This window comes from Mobula hypostoma, chromosome 8, assembly GCF_963921235.1.
Source record: "Mobula hypostoma chromosome 8, sMobHyp1.1, whole genome shotgun sequence".
Classification (NCBI taxonomy): domain Eukaryota; kingdom Metazoa; phylum Chordata; class Chondrichthyes; order Myliobatiformes; family Myliobatidae; genus Mobula; species Mobula hypostoma.
Genome location: NC_086104.1, coordinates 3,901,716 through 3,920,608, shown reverse-complemented (window position 1 = coordinate 3,920,608; position 18,893 = coordinate 3,901,716). Strand labels below are relative to the sequence as shown.

The 18,893-nt window shown below is 49.7% G+C and overlaps 1 protein-coding gene across 1 annotated transcript in view; it reads right to left on the bottom strand.

Annotated features, from left to right (window-relative positions):
* LOC134350034 (neuronal acetylcholine receptor subunit alpha-2-like) overlaps positions 1-18,421 on the bottom strand; it is a 38,773-nt gene extending 20,352 nt beyond the window's left edge. The window contains exons 1-3 of the mRNA XM_063054943.1: positions 18,259-18,421; positions 17,382-17,625; positions 6,056-6,207 (exon numbers count right to left, since the gene is read on the bottom strand). Of these exons, the coding sequence (XP_062911013.1) occupies positions 6,056-6,207; positions 17,382-17,451 (222 nt within the window). The 5' untranslated portion in view covers positions 17,452-17,625; positions 18,259-18,421. The remainder of the gene's footprint in view (positions 1-6,055; positions 6,208-17,381; positions 17,626-18,258) is intronic.
* Between the last annotated feature and the right edge of the window lie 472 nt (positions 18,422-18,893).

The window sequence follows — 18,893 nt, the reverse complement described above, 5'->3', positions numbered from 1 at the left end:
ATCTGACCACAGAAGTGCCACAATGAGCCAAGAGGATTTTTGGCATTAGTTTATTATTGTCACGTGTACTGAGTTACAGTGAAATGTTTGTCTTGCGTACTGTTCCTACAGATTAGATCATTACAGTGTGTTGAAAGTACAAGATAAAACATAACAGAGTGCAATAAAAAGTGTAACGGTTACAGAGAGAGTGTAGGGCAGGCAGACAGATTACAATGAGGCAGACTGTAAGGTCAAGAGTGCATCTTATCATACAAGAGTTCCATTCAATAGTCTTTAGCTGTCCTTGTGCCTGGTGGGATGTGCTTTGAGGCTGTTGTATCTTCTGTCTGATGGGAGAAGGGAGAAGGGAGGATATGCGGTGTGGGTGGGGTCTTCTGTCAGCCCAGAGCAGTTCCTGCACCCAGGTCGAGGCGGCTTTGAGAAATCGCTGGTCTACGCGAGACCTCAGTGGAACACAGGGGGTGGGGGTGGGGAATGATTACCGACTCACTGCGGAGAATGTTTCGTCTTGCCCAGCACAGGACTGCGTGTGGAGGGAGGCTCCCTGGGAGTGTTAAAGGGTTACAAGTTATGGGAAATTGTCAGAGAGAATGAGAAGCTCTCAATGTCCACAACACAAATAATGTACCACAATGTGAATATAAATGATTCAGTAGAGGGGTCATTAAACATTAAACATCCAAGAACATAAGTGTGTTTATTTGTCATCTAGTTCCTCCACAATCACAGAATTACAGAGTCAGACAGCAGAGAAATGGGTCCTTCGGCTGACCAATCGTTGGGTATGACAACTGCAACGTGACCACTGGAACTGCAGAGATTTGTGGACACATCATAGAAACCAGTTTTTCCATTGTGGAGTCTGTCCACACATCCTGCTGGCTCAGTAAAGCAGCCAAGATTATCAGGGCATCACCTATCATAGACCCGCCACTGTCTATATGAGTTTGTGCATTCTCTGCACGACCGCATGGGTTTCCTCCCACAATCCAAAGACATGAAGGTTGGTAAGTTAATTGGACATCAAAGTTTTCCCGTGACTAGGCTACAACAGGGGTTCCCAACCCGAGGTCCATGTACTCCTTATTTAATGGTCTTGTGTTGACACATGTCCAAGTGGTTAAGGCATCGGTCTAGTGATCTGAAGGTCACTGGTTCGAGCCTCAGCTGAGGCAACGTGTTGTGTCCTTGTGCAAGGCACTTAACCACACATTGCTCTGCGACAAAATTGGTGCCAAGCTGTATCGGTCCTCATGCCCTTCCCTTGGACAACATCGGTGGCGTGGAGAAGGAGACTCACAGCATGGGCAAGTGGTGGTCTTCCATACAACCTTACCCAGGCCTGCGCCCTGGAAACCTTCCAAGGTGTAAATCCATGGTCTCACAAGACTAATGGATGCCTATAAAAAAAAAGTCCATGGCAAAAAAAAAGATTGGGAACCCCTCGGCTAGGGTTAAACTGCTGGTTGCTGAGTGGTGTAGCTGGAAGAGCTGGAGCTGCCTATTCCACACAGTATCTCAATAAAATGTTCTCTCTTGCCTCTTCTCTCCCTTTGAGCAGAAGATACAAATGCCGAAGAACATGCAACACCAGGGTCAGGGACAGTTTCTGTCCCACTATTCAAAGGTCCCATAGTCTGATGAGCTCACAATCGTTAATGTCATGCCTTACTGTTTACAGTGTGAAGGTTAGCACAATGCCCTTACATCACTAGCTGTAAGATCAGAATTCAATTCCCACCGCTGCCTGTAGAGTCAGCCTTCCCTCCTACACCCTCTGTAAACACACAGCCCAGATCCCTGCTGCCTGTGCCTAGGGCGGCCATGGTAGGATAGCTGTTAGCACAACCCTTTCCAATGCCGGAGATCACTGATTCGGGTTCAATTCCCACTGCTGTCTCGAAGGAGTTTGTGCACTCTCCCTGTGACCGCGTGGATTTCTCGCTCTGCTCCGGTTTCCTCCCACAGGCCAAAGACATGCGCGCCAGGCTTAGTCAGTCGTTGCCATGCTATGTCGGTGCCAGAAGCATGGTGACATTTGTGGCCTGCCCCCCGCACATACCCACTGATCTGATTTAACGTTGTTCATTGTATGTTTTGTGGGGTGGCAGGGTGGAGATATGTCTCTATGAAAGCAGGTGTAAGGCTCTCCTTCCCTCCGCTAACCTGCAGGTCATCCTTGGGCAAGGTGTAGCACCCGCTTCGCCCCCTGATCCAGGTCACGTGATGCCAGAGGAGCAGGTGATGGATGGTCGTATAAGCAGCCGATTCATATCACGAGTCCTGGTTATGTGACCACTGACGCCAGGCAGAAAATCGCTGAGAAGTATTGATAATGGATGGGGTCATCCAATCTGTAAAGATACTGCCCAGAAGAAGGCAATGGCAAACCACTTGTGTGGAAAAATTTGCCAAGATCAGTGATGGTCACATGACACAGCACATAATGATGATGACGGTATGTTTCGATGTACATACATGCAACAAGTGAAGATAAAGCATCTCTAAAAACAAGCTAAAAACAAACTGCTGGAGCAACTCAGCAGGTCATGTCACGTACTTGGGGAGCAATGTCGATACTCTGGCTTGAGATCTGCATCAGGACATTTCTCTTCCCTCCACCTTATATATTTTAGATTCTGCAGAGTAAGTTTGAAAGAAGCACAAGAAATAAAGTAGGTTTAACGAGAGTACAGGAATCTGGACAGTGGATCAGAGAAATGGATCCTCGGACAGTGAATCAGGATGCCAGGCCCAGGACAGTGGCTCAAGGAACTGACGTCACTGACAGTGACTCACAGAACCAGAGTCCCAGACAGTGAACCGGGGTGTTGGGCCCCAAAGAGTGGATCAGGGAACCGGGGCCCTGGGCAGTGGATTAAGGAGCTGGGGCCCTGACAATGGACCAAGAACTGGGGCCCCCAACAGATATTCAAGGAGTAGGGCCCTTGATAGATCCAGAATCAGAATCTGGTTTAATATCGCTGGCAGATGCCGGGAAATTTGTCAACTTTGTAGCAGCAGTACAATGAAATACATGATAATATAAGGAAAAAACTGTGAATTACAGTAAATACATTTATGTATATTAAATAGTTAAATAAAGAGTGCTAAACTAGAAATAAAAAAAAAGTAGTGAGGTAGTTTTCATGGGTTGAATGTCCATTCAGAAATCGGATGGCAGAGGGGAAGAAGCTGTTCCTGAATCAGTGAGTGTGTGCCACCATCGCGATGGTAACAGTGTGAAGAGTGCATTTACTGGGTGGTGGGGATCCTTAATAAGATGCCCTTGAATATGTCTTGGATACTACAGAGGCTAGTGCCCATGATGGAGCTGACTAACTTTATAACTTCCTGCAGCTTATTTCGATCCTGTGCGGTACCCAACCACCGGCCCGTAGCAGATGGTGATGCAGCCAGTCAGAATGCTCTCCATGGTACATCTGTAAAAATTTGCAAGTGTTTTAGGGTACATACCAAATCTCCTCAAACTCCTAATGAAATACATCCATTGTCTTGCCTTCTATATAGCTGCACCGATATGTTAGAACTGAGATGGGTGCTCAGAGATATTAAAACTCAGGAACTTGGAACTGTTCACTCTCTCCACTTCTGATCCTTCTATGAGGACTGGTGTGTGTTTCCTTGTCTTTAAACTTTCCGAAGTCCACAGTCAGCTGTTTGATTTTACTAACATCAAGCTCAAGGTTGTTGCTGCGACACCACTCAACTAGCTGGTATATCTCACGCCTGTACACCGCCTTGTTGCCATCAGAGATTCTGCCAAGAATGGTTGAATCATCAGCAACTGTACAGATGGCATTGAAGCTGCCATGACTGTCAGCAGAGTAGAGCAGTGAGCTAAGCACACATCCCTGAGGTGTGCCAATATTGATTGTGAGTGAGGTGGAGATGTTGTTTCCAATCTGCACCGATTGTGGTCTTACAGTTAGGAAGTCAAGGATCCAGTTGCAGAAGGAGGTACAGAGGCCCAGGTTCCATAGCTTTACAATCAGGACTGTAGGAATGATCGTGTTAAACACAGAGCCGCTGCATCCTGACATAAGTGTGTGTATTGTCCAGGTGATCTAAGGCCATATGAAAAGCCAATGAGATCGCGTCCACCATAGACTTATTATGATGATCAGTAAATAGCAGTGGGTCCAGGACCTTGCTGAGACAGGAGCTGATTCTAGCTATGACCAACCTCAAAGCATTCCATCATCGTAGACGTGAAAGCTACTGGACGACTGTTAAGGCTGCTCATCCTGCTCTTCTTGGGCACTGGTATGATTGTTGCCCTTTTGAACCAGGTGGGAACTTCCGACTGTAGCAATAAGAGAATGAAAATGTCTTTGAACACCTCTGTCAGTTGGTTGGCACAGGTTTTCGGAGCCTTACCAGGTACTCCATCGGGGCCTGCCACTTTGTGAGGGTTCGCACTCCTGAAAGACAGCCTGATGTTGGCCTCTTGGATGGAGATCACAGGGTCACCGGGTGCAGCAGGGGTCCTCACAGCTGTAGATTTATTCTCCCTTTCAAAGCGAGCACAAAGGTGTTGAGTTCACATGGTAGTGAAGTGTCACTGCCATTCATGGTATTGGGTTTCACTTTGTCGGAAATAATGTCCCGCAACCCTGCCAGAGTTGACGTGCATCCGAAGTCGCCTCCAACCTCGCTCGGAATTGTTCCTTCGCTCTTGAAGTAGCCTTCCACAAGTCACACCTAGTGTTCTTGTACAGGCCTGGGTCACTAGGCTTGAATGCCACAGATCCAGCCTTCAGCAGACTAAGAACCTGCTTTTGATTTGTACTGTACAGTAAGTTCTCGTGGGCGCACACTCATCCACACGGGTTTTAATTAACTCAGTGACGTACTCATTGAAACTCGAAAACTGATCCCTGAATACAGTCCAGTCTACCAATTCAAAGCAGTCCTGTAGGTGCTCCTGTGCCTCCCTTGTCCATACTTTCTTGGTCTTCACTACTGGTGCTGCAGTCTTCAGTCTCTGCCTATACTCAGGGAGTAGAAGCACAGCTAGGTGATCAGACTTTCTGAAGTGTGGGTGTGGGATAGCACTGTAAGCACTCTCGATAGTGGTGTGGCTGTGGTCCAGTGTGTTGGCTCCACTGGTACTACAAGCAATATGTAGTTGTTTAGATACCTTTTCAAGTTGGCCTGGTTAAAATCCCTCAGAATGACGGAGAAGGGATCAGGACATGCAGTTTCTTGCCTGTTGATCACTTTGCACAGTTCGTCTAGAGCCTGTTTGTCATTGGCCTGCGGTGGGATATACACCGCTACCAAAATGATCGCTGAAATGTCCCGCGGCAGGTAAAATGGCCGGCACCCGATTTCAAGGTGTTCCAGGTCTGGTGAACAGGATTAAGGCAGCACTGCCACGTTTGCACAGCACGACGAGTTGATCATGAAGCATACTCCATCCTCCTTACCTTTAAAAGACTCAGCAGTGTATTGTGAACCTGTCGATCTGAATAGCTGCGTCCAGAACGGAAAGTGTGGGTCAGAGAACTGAGTCCCTGGACAGTAGATCAGGGAACCGCGGCCCCGGACAGGCATGAAGAACGCAGCAAATATCACCGAGATAGCTGGATGCGGCACCACTGGATCTGAATGTGTCACCGTATATTCCAGCGCCATAACAGCCCACCCACAATGTTCAACAGACTAACACGGAACACAATTAGCAACATAACAGCAGCTGCAAGAAACAGCCCCTTCTCACGCACACACTCACACTCAGACAGGTCTCCAAGTTTCCGTCCTTTGGCAATCAGGATTCCATTCAACTTTCAGGCTCCAATTTTTTTGTACCGACGCCGGGACTGCTTCGTGAACTCTGGGCTTGCCAGCACTGGCCCTTGTGCCTCCTGTTCGCACAGACATCCAATCCCGAGACCCACTTACCTGGGACAGCCTGACGTGTTTTCCCGCTACAATCCTTTCCTCTCCTTCCGGTCTCCATCTACCCGGTGCGAGTACAAAGGCCAACCCTACCCCCACACTGAGGAAAGAAACACTCGTATCTCACCACGTCAATGAGCTGGGCAATGGAGAGGCCGAAGTTGACGATGACAGTGTCCGAGCTGTTGGCCACAGGCCTGGACCAGCGGTTGTAGCCGGTGAAGAGGTGCTTGAAAAGTCGCTCCTCGGTCTGGGAGTGCGTCCTCTCCTGACCACAGACTGGAAGCAAACCAGAGACAGAGAGGTTAAGTTGTCAGGGGATCACACTGTCGCAGTGAATACCGTACGATTCAGTTTGCTTAGGACCTTTTCTTTGTACTCACTCCTGCTCCTTGATACTCACGGATCTCTCGCACACCGCTAGTGTATTCCACAGTGAAGACTGATGCAAAGTATGCATCAACTTCATCCACTATTTCCTTGTCCCCCATTACTACCGCATCAGCATGATTTTCGAGTGGTCCAATATCAACTCTCACCTCCCTTTTACTCTTTATATAACTGGGGAAAAAACGTTCAGTACCCTGCTTTATATTATTGGCTGGTTTGCATCTTTTTCTATTTTCTATGTCAACTCAGGAAGTACAACCTGCCTCAGGAGCTGCTGATTCAATTCTATTCAGGAATAATCCAGTCTGTTCTCTGTTCGTCCATCACTGTCTGGTTTGGATCAGCTACCAAACAAGAATAGACTCCAAAGAACCGTCAGGGCTGCGGAAAGGATTATTGGTGTGAAGCTGCCCTCGATCCAGGACTTATATGCATCTAGAGTCAGGAAGCGAGCCAGCAGCATCATTGTAGACCCATCACACCCTGGACATCACCTGTTCCAATTCCTTCCTTCTGGTAGGCGCTTTAGATCACTGTATGCCAGGACAAATGGGTACAAGAACAGTTTCTTTCCGTATGCCATCAGTCTTATGAACACTTGAATTTTAGTCTATTATAAACCAAGTCCACCTGTACATACACGGGCACACCTTTTTGTATATAGTTCACGATTATTTGCACTATTGTTTTGTTTGCTTTTTGATTCTGTACAGCGAGAGCTCAGGGAAACCGGCATCAAATTCCCTGTGTGTGTCCACATACTTGGCGATAATAAAGGATTTTGATTCTGATTTTTGATATTTCATCTTTTCCTTCTTATAGCTTTTTAGTTGCCTTTTGTTGGATTCTAAAAACATCCCAATCATCCAACTTCCCACTCAATTTTGCTACATTATATGCCCACTCCTTGGCTTTTACGCAGTCCTTAACTTGCCTTGCCAGCCACGGTTGCCTATCCCTGCCATTTGAGAACAATTTCCTCCGTGGGACGTATCTACGCTGCACCTTGTGAGCTATTCCCAGAAACCTCAGCCATCTCTGCTCTGCCGTCATCCCCGCCGGTATCCTTTTCCAATCCACTGGGCAAGCTCCTCTCTCATGCCTCTGTAATTCCCTTTATTCCATTACAATCCTGATACATCTGACTTGTGCTTCTCCCTGTCAAATTGCAGTATGAATTCAATCTTATTATAATCACTGCCTCTTCAGGTTTGCTTTATTTTAAGCACCCTAATACAATCTATATATGAAGTCTATTCTGATTCCCATAATGTTTTTCACCCTTGCAGTTTCTTAACTCCACCCACAAAGACTCAACATCCTCTGACCCCATGTCACCGCTTTCTAAAGGGGTAATTCTATCTCTTACCAACAGAGGCACACCCTGCCTGTGCCTCCCTGCCTGTCCTTTCGATGCTCATGTTAAGTTCCCAACTGTGACCTCCTTTCAGCCAGGACTCAGTGACGCACACAATGTCATACTGACCAATCTCTCATTGCGCCACGGGTTCATCCACCTCGCTCTAAATATCACCTACACTTAGATTCAGAACCTTCAGTCCTGCATCGCCTTTTGAAGATGTCCTCGACGCTGGGGACGCTAGTGCCCATGATGGGGCTGTTTCATTCTAACCTAACCTAGATTGTGCTGTTTCAGACGGTGACCCTTATTAACCCCTGTTAATACTTCCCTTTCTATTAAATCTGCTTTTACAACTTATTTTTATCTTTCTGGTCAGATGCTCTGGATTCAAATTTCCCTGTGGTGATCTTTCTTTGCAGAATCCGGAAACTATCCAAACCCTAGTGCTCTCTACCTTTTGGACCACAATATCAGCTTTTTCCTTCGATGTCACCGTTAATTGGCCCGATGTTTGCTGTTGTGTGCTGGGGCAGCAGGCTGAGGGTAGCAGACACCAACAAAATCAACAAACTCATTCGTAAGGCCAGTGATGTCGTGGGGATGGAACTGGACTCTCTGACGGTGGTGTCTGAAAAGAGGATGCTGTCTAAGTTGCATGCCATCTTGGACAATGTCTCCCATCCACTACATAATGTATTGGTTGGGCACAGGAGGACATTCAGCCAGAGACTCATTCCACCGAGAGGCAACACAGAGCATCATAGGAAGTCATTCCTGCCTGTGGCCATCAAACTTTACAACTCCTCCCTTCGAGGGTCAGACACCCTGAGCCAATAGACTGGCCCTGGACTTATTTCCTGGCATAATTTACATATTACTATATAACTATTTATGGTTTTATTACTATTTATTATTTATAGCGCAACTGTAACGAAAACCAATTCTCCCCGGGATCAATAGAGTATGACTACGACTATGACTATGACTAATGATTGTACAACTCCCGTATCGTGGACTTCGATAGCATTGGGACTTCCATGTGGACGGCGAGTTAATGTTGGCGCTGTAGTGATATAGAATGCTTGGGGCCAATGTCTTCGGTCTGCCTCTCCTACAGTGTGACGCTCCCTCAGTACCGGTTTTGCAAAATGAGGCGCTCCATATCACTACTGCTCCCCCACAGTGTGGTGTTCCCTCGGTACCGACCCTTCCACACTGCGAACCTCCTATATTACCATTGTTCCCGCAGGGTGACACCTCCTCAAGTACTGCCCCTGCCGTGCGCCGCTCCCTCAGTACCGTGTTTCCCGCAGTGGAATTCTGTCATTACCGCTGTGTGATACCCCCTAATTACTGCCCCGTACTGCCCCTCCGAGGTGCGGCGCTCCCTCAGTACAGTCCCTCCCGGCGCGTAACTCTCCTTCAGTACCGCTCTCACATAGTATCCCTCAGTACCCCTCTCCCGGGAGTCAACGCCTTCACGTAACCAAACTTTTTGCGAGATGTCGGGAGTGTGAACCGTTCGCCGGTAAAACGCGGCTGGTTTGGTGGCCTCGGTGCAGAGGGACACACTTTGCGGATGAGCTTGTGTTCTGTCGAAGGGTCTTGCACCTGCAACGCGAACTGTTTCTGTCTGCCTGGTATGGTATGAGCACCGTCCCCGGGGTCTGATCTATCTCGCACTCTTCCCGACAAAGGCCGTGAAGCGGGAGGGCATGGACGGCGGTCCACCGTTACGTTATCAGAGGCACAGGCAGGGTAGACTGTCGGAGACAGCATCCCACGGTATAAATAAGACCAGAAGACATAGGAAAAGGAGTAGACCATTTGACCCATCGAGTCTGTCGTCATTCCATCGTGGCTGATTTACTATCCTTCTCAACCGCATTCTCCTGGCTTCTCACTGTAACCTTCAACGCCCTGACGAATCAAGAACCTATCAACCTCCGCTTTAAATATACCCAATGACTTGGTATTCACAGTCCGTGGCTTCAATTCCACAAATTCACAACTCTCTGGCAAAGGAAGTTCCTCCTCATCTCCGTTCTAAAGAGAGGCTGTGCCCTCTTGTCCTGGAAGCCCCCACTATAGGAAACATCTTCCCCACATCCAGGTCTTTCAATATTCCTAGGAAGAGGTACAGTCGACGTTTCGGGCCGAGACCCTTCGTCAGGATGAAGGGTCTCGGCCCGAAACGTCGACTGTACCTCTTCCTAAAGATGCTGCCTGGCCTGCTACGTTCACCAGCAACTTTGATGTGTGTTGCTTGAATTTCCAGCATCTGCAGAATTCCTCGTGTTTGTGCTTTCAATATTCGATAGGTTTCAATGAGGTCCCTCCTCAGTCTTCTAAACTCCAGCGAGTACAGGCCCAGAGCCATCAAACGCTCTTCATACGTTAACCCTTCATTCCCAGAATGATTCTTGTGAACCTCCTCTGGACACTGTCCAATGCCTGCACATAGGGATAACATGAGGGGGAACTTCTTTACTCAGAGAGTGGTAGCTGTGTGGAACGAGCTTCCAGCAGAAGTGGTTGAGGCAGGTTCGATATTGTCATTTAAAGTTAAACTGGACAGCTATATGGACAGGAAAGGAATGGAGGGTTATGGGCTGAGTGCAGGTCGTTGACGCAGGCCACTCATGGTCTGGGTCGACGTTCCCTCCCCAAACAATTAACCTGGAATTTTCTTTGGAATTTGGGAAGAAACCAAAGCAGTTGAATGGGCTCTGAATTTATTCCTCAGAACGTAGAAGACAGAGAGAGAGTTGATAGGAACTGCAAACAGGCTTTTTCTACTGGGGTTAGGTGGGACTACAACTAGAGGTCATAGGTTAGGGGGAAAGGTGAAAAACTTAAGGAGAACACAAGGGGAAGCTTCTTCACTCCGAGGGTTCTGAGAGTGTGGAATGAGCCTCCAGCACAAGTGGTGCTTGCGAGCCCGATTTCAATGCTCAAGGGAAGCTTGGATTGGTACATGGAGGGTCATGGTCCCAGTATAGGTCGATGAGAGTAGGCAGTATAAATGGTTCGGCACGTACTAGATGGGCCGAATGTCCTGTTTCTGTGCCGTACTTTTCTATGACTCTAGGAAACCCACGCAATCACGGGGAGAACATACGAATCCCTTACGGACAGCGGCAAGAATTGAACCCGCTTCGCTGACGCTGTAAAACCTATACTAACCGCTACCATACTATGCCGTATTCTATAAATATTGAATCACTCTTCTATTTAACTCACTTTTACTTCCCTTACAGGCCGTTAATTAAATCAGAATCCAGGTGTTGGCTGAACACTGTTGCGTGCCTCTCATGTGGAGAGAGAATTAACTTGGACAAATCCCACCGTAATCACGGCATCCCACCCCCGCCCCAGCCGTGTCTGTCAGCTCCTTCTCGCTGCCCCACTGTGTCTCCTCTCTCCTCCTCCGCTCCCTTCCCGCAGTCCATGGCTGCAGGAAGATGGGGGTGGGGGTTATAGAGGGGTGGGAAGGGAAAAGTCCCTCTTGCTAAATGGGGCGGTGAATTGTCGCAAAGGATGGGGGTTGAAGCAGCCGCGGGGAGGCTCAGGAACATGAACCCTTCCACTCTTGCCCAGGCGACCTGGCGCTGTCGTGCTGGGGGAGGTCAGGTGCTGAGGGAAAGAGAAGTGGTTAAAACCAAAGAGCTCTGTTGCTGGACATCCGGAACAAAGAGATTGCCGGAAGCACTCAGCCGGTGGGTCAGGCAGCGTCTGTGGAGACAGACACGCACTCAAGGACATTTGCTACACCGTTATACCAAGACTGGTAAAGACCATAAGATTATAAAATAAAGGAGCAGAATTGGGCCATTTAGCCATTCGAGTCTGTTCCGCCGTTCCATTACGGCTGTTTTATAATTCCCTCCCCACCCCCCACCCCGCCTTCTTCCCCTGACCTTTGACGCCCTGACTAATCAAGAGCCTACCTGCTTTAAATACACCCAATGACTTTCTTTCCCCCGGAACGACAAAATGGACCTCATAATCGTCATCGTAATGATCGATTTATTTGCACGGTACCGTCTCGGTCACCTGATGTATTTTATTCTGCTTTCTCTTACTGTTTCAAGCACAAGAGATTCTGCAGACGCTGGGAATCTAGAGCAACAACCACAAAATGCTGGAGGAACTCGAAAAGTCAGGCAGCATCTATGGAACTGAATAAACAGCCGAAATTTCGGGTCGAGACTTTCTTCGGGACTAGTGCTCTCGACCCGAAACATCAGCTGTGTGTATTCCCCTCCACAGATGCTGTCTGACTATGCTGGGTTCCAGTTTTTATTTTGGTTTCACCTTGTGCACTGTGCAAGGACTTGATCTGGATGGATAAATACAAGACACGCATTTCAAGGTACTTCAGTCTTGCGAGACCATGGATCTGTGCCTGGAAAGTCTTCACTCTCCAGTGCACATGCCTGGGCAAGGTTGTATGGAAGACCAGCAGTTGCCCATGCTGCAAGTCTCCCCTCTCCACGACACCGATGTTGTCCAAGGGAAGGGCATTAGGACCCATACAGCTTGGCACCAGGGTCGTCGCAGAGCAATGTGTGATTAAGTGCTTTGCTCAAAGACACAACACGCTGCCACAGCTGGGGCTCGAACTCACGACCTTCAGATCGCTAGTCCAATGCCTTAACCACTTGGCCACGTACTCAGCAGGCCAGGCAACATCTGTGGAAACGAGTAAACAGGCAAAGGTTCAGGCCGATACCCTCCATCATGATCGGAAAGGAAGAGAAGCCGGACTCTTCGCGCTTTCCCCACAGATGCTGCCTGGCCTGCTGAGTCCCTTCAGCATTGTGTGTGTGTGTGTGTGTGTGTGTGTGTGTGTTGCTCCGGGTCTCCAGCATCTGCAGATTTTCTGGAGTGTGGAACGTGCAGTGCGTTTACTTTCTCCTACAATGGAGAGTGGCCCTCCGTTGATCGACCACGGATGTTGTGCCCAAGCTGTGGTTCATACGGAAGCCAGGACGGTACAATATGAAAAGGAAGCTGTTGCCCATGCAGCAGAATTACCCCCACCCCCATGCAGCTGCTGAACCCGAAAGAGCGGCGGAGACTGATCCGGTTTGGCACCAGCGAGTTGCCAATCAGAGTTGAACTTCTTAAGAACTCCAGCTCGGGATTTTTGTTCCGGCTTTCCTCTCGAGGTGAATGGGTATAGCGGCAAGGCAGCTGAGATTTAAGGATAAGACGAGCTGACGAGCCCCATCTGCCCGGAGCGACGTGTTTTAAGGCGCAGTTGCCCCTTCTCCTATCAGCAGAAACGGTTCCACCGGGCTTAGTAGCTAAACCGCAAGTGCGGGCCAGGAGTCAGACTTGTTTGTGAGACTCTATCTGAGAAGCTTGGGAGCATTTATTTGGGGGTGGATCAGGGGGAGCCCATCCCCACTCCGCACTCCCCGCTATGACAACCTTAAGAAAGCTGTGCTACACTAACTCCAGCTTTATTCTCCGTTCGCCCCCTCGCACCGACCTGCACAATTTAAAGACGGGAGATCCTGTTGCAGCCGTATAAACTTGCGTTAGGCTGCACTTCGCGTGTTAGACATTAACCTTATTTCTCACATGTCCGTCGAAGCATCGAAACACAGAGTGAGATGTGTCGTTTGCGTCAACGACCATCGCAGTCCGAGGATTGTGCTGGGCAGCCCATAATTATCACCATGTTTCTGACGCCAATATACCTACAACTTACGAGCTCCCTGTTCGTCAAGAATTCCCCACCCCGCACGGATGACCCCTCCTGCCATCTTCAACCCCCCTCTTCTTCTTGGACACTCCGCTCTGGTTCACTGCCTGCCTTGCATCTTCTCATCTCCAATTGCCAACGAGGCATTGCTCAGCATTCCTCACTATTCCTCGACCCTCACCACTCTGAACGCACTCTCTCCGCACCAATCCCAAACTGACCGCCAAACCCACCAAAGGGTTGCTGTTGTAATGCAGCGGACTGACCTCTACATTTTGATGCAACTCGCAGACACCTTCTCTTGAAGAGGACCCCACACCAGACTATCAGAAAATCAGACCCATCACTAACCTCATGCACTCTGGAGAACTCCCATCCACTGCTACCAAACACATAGCTCCCTCACCCCGCTCTGCTCGCTTCTACCCCCTACCGATATCCACAAACTGGATTGTTCGTGCAGGCCCATTGTCTCTGCCTGCTTCTGTCCTACTGAACTGGTGCCTTCAAGTCTCGATTCCATTCTATCCCCCTTGGTTCAGTCCCTTCCACTTACATCCACGACACTTCACATGTAGGGCACGTGGCCAAGTGGTTAAGGCGTTCGTCTAGTTACCTTAAGGTCGCTAGATCGAGCCTCAGCTATGGCAGCGTGTTTGTGCCCTTGAGCAAGACACTTAATCACACATTGCTCTAGTGTCTGTGCGAGGAGTGGCGCCCCACACAGACTTCCAATCTGCGCCTTGTAAGGCATGAAGATGCCCGACGCAGGCCTCTCATGGTCTGAGTCGACGTCCCCTTCCCCCTCACATGCTTTCGATCTCCCCAACAACTTTCAATTCCCTGCCCTGACCGTCTCAATTTCACTGTGGATGTCCAGTCGTTATACAGTTTTATCCCGGCATCAAGATGGACTTAAAACTTTCCACTTCTTTGTCAAAAAAAAGAGCCAACCAGTTCCCCTCCTCCAGAAATGGTCCTCATCTTCAACAACTTCTCCTTCGGCTTCTCCCACTTTCTTCGATATAAGGGGTAGCCATAGGCACCCCCATGGGCCCCGGTTATATCTGTCTTCTCATTGGCTATGTAGAACAGTCTAGTTCTAGGCCTTCCCCGGAAATGTTTCCCCAGCTTTTCCTCCGCTGCATTGACGACTGCATTGGTGCTGCTTCACGTATGCCTGCTGAACTCGTCAATTTCATCAACTTTGCCTCCAACTTCCACCCTGCCATTAAAGTCACTTGGCCCATTTCCGACACTCCCTTCCGTTTCTCGATCTGCCTCCATGTCCGGAGACAAACTGTATATCAGCATCTTTTATAAACCTCCAGATTCCACTGTTATCTCGACTGTACCCCTTACACCCCATCTCCTGTAAAATGTCATTCCCTTTGTTCCTCCGTGATTCCCTTGTCCATTCATCCCACCCCACTAATCTCCCTTCAGCTGTTACTCCTTCAAGCAGCCAAAGTGCTCGACCTGCGCATTCACCTCCTCTCTTATTTCCATTCAGGGCCCCAAATAGTCCTCGCAGGTGAGGCAACACTTTACCAGCGTCTTCCTCTACACTAGTAAGACCCGTCAGAAACTGCAGGTCTATTTTATCCAGCCCCCCACGCTCCCTCCACCATAAGCGAAACTTCCCGCTGGCCAAACAGTTTAATTCCTATCCCTTTCCGATATGTCGGTCCACAGCCTCCTCTTGTGCCAGGATGAGACTACCCTCATGGTGTAGGAGCCACACTTAATATTCCGTCTGGATACCCTCAAACCTGATGGCAGGATTCTTTCCCTCACCCTTCCCTCTTCTTCTGTTCCCTTCGCTGGCCTCTCCTTACCTGCCTATGGTCATTGCTTGGGAGATGGGGTTGGATTAATTTGGCAGCACGGTCGGCACAGACACGATAGGCCGAAGTGCCTGTTCCTGGGCTCTACTGTTCAGTATAGAGGGGGTAAGTCAGTCGGCACAGCGTGGGTCCCACCGAAGCCTGAAGCCTTATAAAACCGCCAAGCGAATGAAGTCCCTGATCACGGTCACAAACCACACCCCCCCCGCCCCCCAGCTGTGGGTTGTAGGGTGGGATAGGCCAGGTGAATCCCCCCAACCCCAGCCTCGGTGACAGGAGGGTGTGATGTTCATGATGGGGAGAGCCAGAGTTCAGACCCATCATGCATCCTACCCCTACCCTCATCTCTTCTCCATCCTTCCTCCCCCTCATCTTCCTCCGTCCTCCTATCTCCACCCTTCGTCCTCCTCCTTCTCTCCACTCCGCCCCTTCCTTCACCTCCCCTTCCTCGCCTTACCTCCGTACGGCCTCCTCCTCTCCCATTGCTCTGTTCTACCTTTCACCTCACCTCCTATCCCTTCGTCATAGAACATAGAATAGTACAGCACAATACAGGCCCTTCGGCCCACAATGTTGTGCTGACCCTCAAACCCTGCCTCCCATATAACCCCCGCTTAAATTCTTCCATATACCTGTCTAGTAATCTCTTAAATTTCACTAGTGTATCTGCCTCCACCATTGACTCAGGCAGTGCATTCCACGCACCAACCACTCTCTGAGTAAAAAATCTTCCTCTAATATCCCCCTTGAACTTCCCACCCCTTACCTTAAAGCCACGTCCTCTTGTATTGAGCAGTGGTGCCCTGGGGCAGAGGCGCTGGCTATCCACTCTATCTATTCCTCTTATTATCTTGTACACCTCTATCATGTCTCCTCTCATCCTCCTTCTCTCCAAAGAGTAAAGCCCTAGCTCCCTTAATCTCTGATCATAATGCATACTCTCTGAACTAGGCAGCATGCTGGTAAATCTCCTCTGTACCCTTTCCAATGCTTCCACATCCTTCCTATAGTGAGGTGACCAGAACTGGACACAGTACTCCAAGTGTGGCCTAACCAGAGTTTTATAGAGCTGCATCATTACATCGCGACTCTTAAACTCTATCCCTCGACTTATGAAAGCTAACACCCCATAAGCTTTCTTAACTACCCTATCCACCTTTGAGGCAACTTTCAGGGATCTGTGGACATGTACCCCCAGTTCCCTCTGCTCCTCCACACTACCAAGTATCCTGCCATTTACTTTGTACTCTGCCTTGGAGTTTGTCCTTCCAAAGCGTACCACCTCACACTTCTCTGGGTTGAACTCCATCTGCCACTTCTCAGCCCACTTCTGTATCTTATCAATGTCTCTCTGCAGTCTTTGACAATCCTCTACAATATCTACAACAGCACCAACCTTTGTGTCGTCTGCAAACTTGCCAACCCACCCTTCTACCCCCACATCCAGGTCGTTAATAAAAATCACGAAAAGTAGAGGTCCCAGAACAGATCCTTGTGGGACAACACTAGGCACAATCCTCCAATCTGAATGTACTCCCTCCACCACCACCCTCTGCCTTCTGCAGGCAAGCCAATTCTGATTCCACCTGGCCAACCTTCCCTGGATCCCATGCCTTCTAACTTTCTGAATAAGCCTACTGTGTGGAACCTTGTCAAGTGCCTTACTAAAATCTATATAGATCACATCCACTGCACTACCCTCATCTATATGCCTGGTCACCTCCTCAAAGAACTCTATCAGGCTTGTTAGACACGATCTGCCCTTCACAAAGCCATGCTGACTGTCCCTGATCAAACCATGATTCTCTAAATGCACAGAGATCCTATCTCTAAGAATCTTTTCCATGCAATCGTACCCCTTCTCTTCCCCGACCGCACCCCCCCCCCCCAAGCCCACTCCCTCTCTTCCTCACCATCATTGTGTCCGCCCCAGCGGGGAAGGTGAGGGTGAGATCCAGGCTTGATCACAATATGTGGGGGTGGTGAGTTTGTCCTGCGTCTTCACTTTTCTCCTCAGTGTTTCCCACAACTAACGTAACAGGACGACAGGTTCGGGATGAAGAGTGATGGTGCGGCAGTGGGAAGGGAAGGGAAGGGAGGGGGATATTGACTTTCCGGATGGTCATTATCTACTCACCGCGTCCCGGGAAAGCGGCGGAGACGGAGAGGAGGAGGAGGCAGGCGCCTCCGACCGTTGTGTTCTTCATCAGAATCTCACGCCGACACGTTGCAGACCCGGGCGGGTGGCGCCAGCGTTAATACGGCGCTGAAGGGCCGAGTGGCCGCCGCCCCACCGACAATCGGTCTCACCGTTGTCCCCGTCTCTGGGGATATGTTGGAGCCCCGCGGGGGGTTGGGGGCACAACGAGTTAAAAGCGGCTCTGAAGGGTAGGAGAGAGATGTTTATGCTGAGGGGTAGGAGGAAAGTAAAGTGTTGGGCGGGCGGGCGGTGAGAGGGATTTGTTGGGCCGGCGTCCCGAGAGGCGGCACCGGACAACGGCAATGAGCAAGAGTCGGTCCCAGACTGGATCAATTCACACCCCAGCTACTCAACACTCCCTCTCTCTCTGTCTCTTTCTTTCTCTTTTTCTCCCCCCCCCCGCACTCATTCACAACCACTCTTACTCCCCCTCTCTCACACCCCCTCTCACACTCACACTGTCTAGGTCTTTCTCCCTCTCTCACACACACGCACACAGTATCTCTCTCACACAATGTTTCAAGTTCTCACACTGTTTCACACACGCATAAACTCACCGCTCGCAAACAACCCCCACACACTCATGTACAGCATATAACCACCCCACTATCGCACAGACTCACCACACACACACACACACACACATACACGCATCTGCACTCACGATCACATTCACACACATCCTCTCCCTTACATTTCCTTCTCTGACACATCTGCACGGTGCACACGTGCTCTCATACACTCTCACATACAGGTGCACTCCACACACAATACACAGTCACACAGATACACACACACAGAGTGCTGTGCCTACTGCGGTCGCTGCACGGCTTATGGTGTGAAGGGACGACGGTGTCACTTTCCCGAGGGTGAGCGGGTTGAGACGGCGGAGACCTCGGTCGAAAGCGGAGAGCTGGTGCCAAGCTCGATCCGTAGCTCCGACCATCTCCTCGGCGGCGGAGCGACTGAGACAAAGGGGGGAGGGGGTGTGGCAGGGAGGAGGGCGCATTCGCTCCCCCCACCCAAACTCCCTCTCACAGAGCGAGGGAGGGGGTTCAACAACGGAAACAGCAGGAGACTGACATCCTCAGCGAAGAAGGAGTGGGGAGGACCAGAGAAGAGGGAGAGGGGAGGAAGATAGAGAGAGAGAGAGAGAGAAGGACGGGATAAAGGGAAAGAGGAAAGGAGAGTGGAGTGGAGAAAGGACGGAGGATAGGGCGAGAGGTGGAGAAATGATGGGGGAGAGGGAGGAAAAGAGTTGAGCCTTGTCTCAAGTACATCGAATTTACGGTGAAATGCGTCTTTTGTGTCAAATCAAATCGGCGAGGATTGTGCAGGACAGCCTCGAGTGTGGCAAGGGGAGAGCGATCTGTGGTAGGGAGAGGCAGAGGAGAGGTGAGGAGGGGAAGGGAGGGGAGGCAGAGAGACAAGAGAGGTAGGGTGAGAACA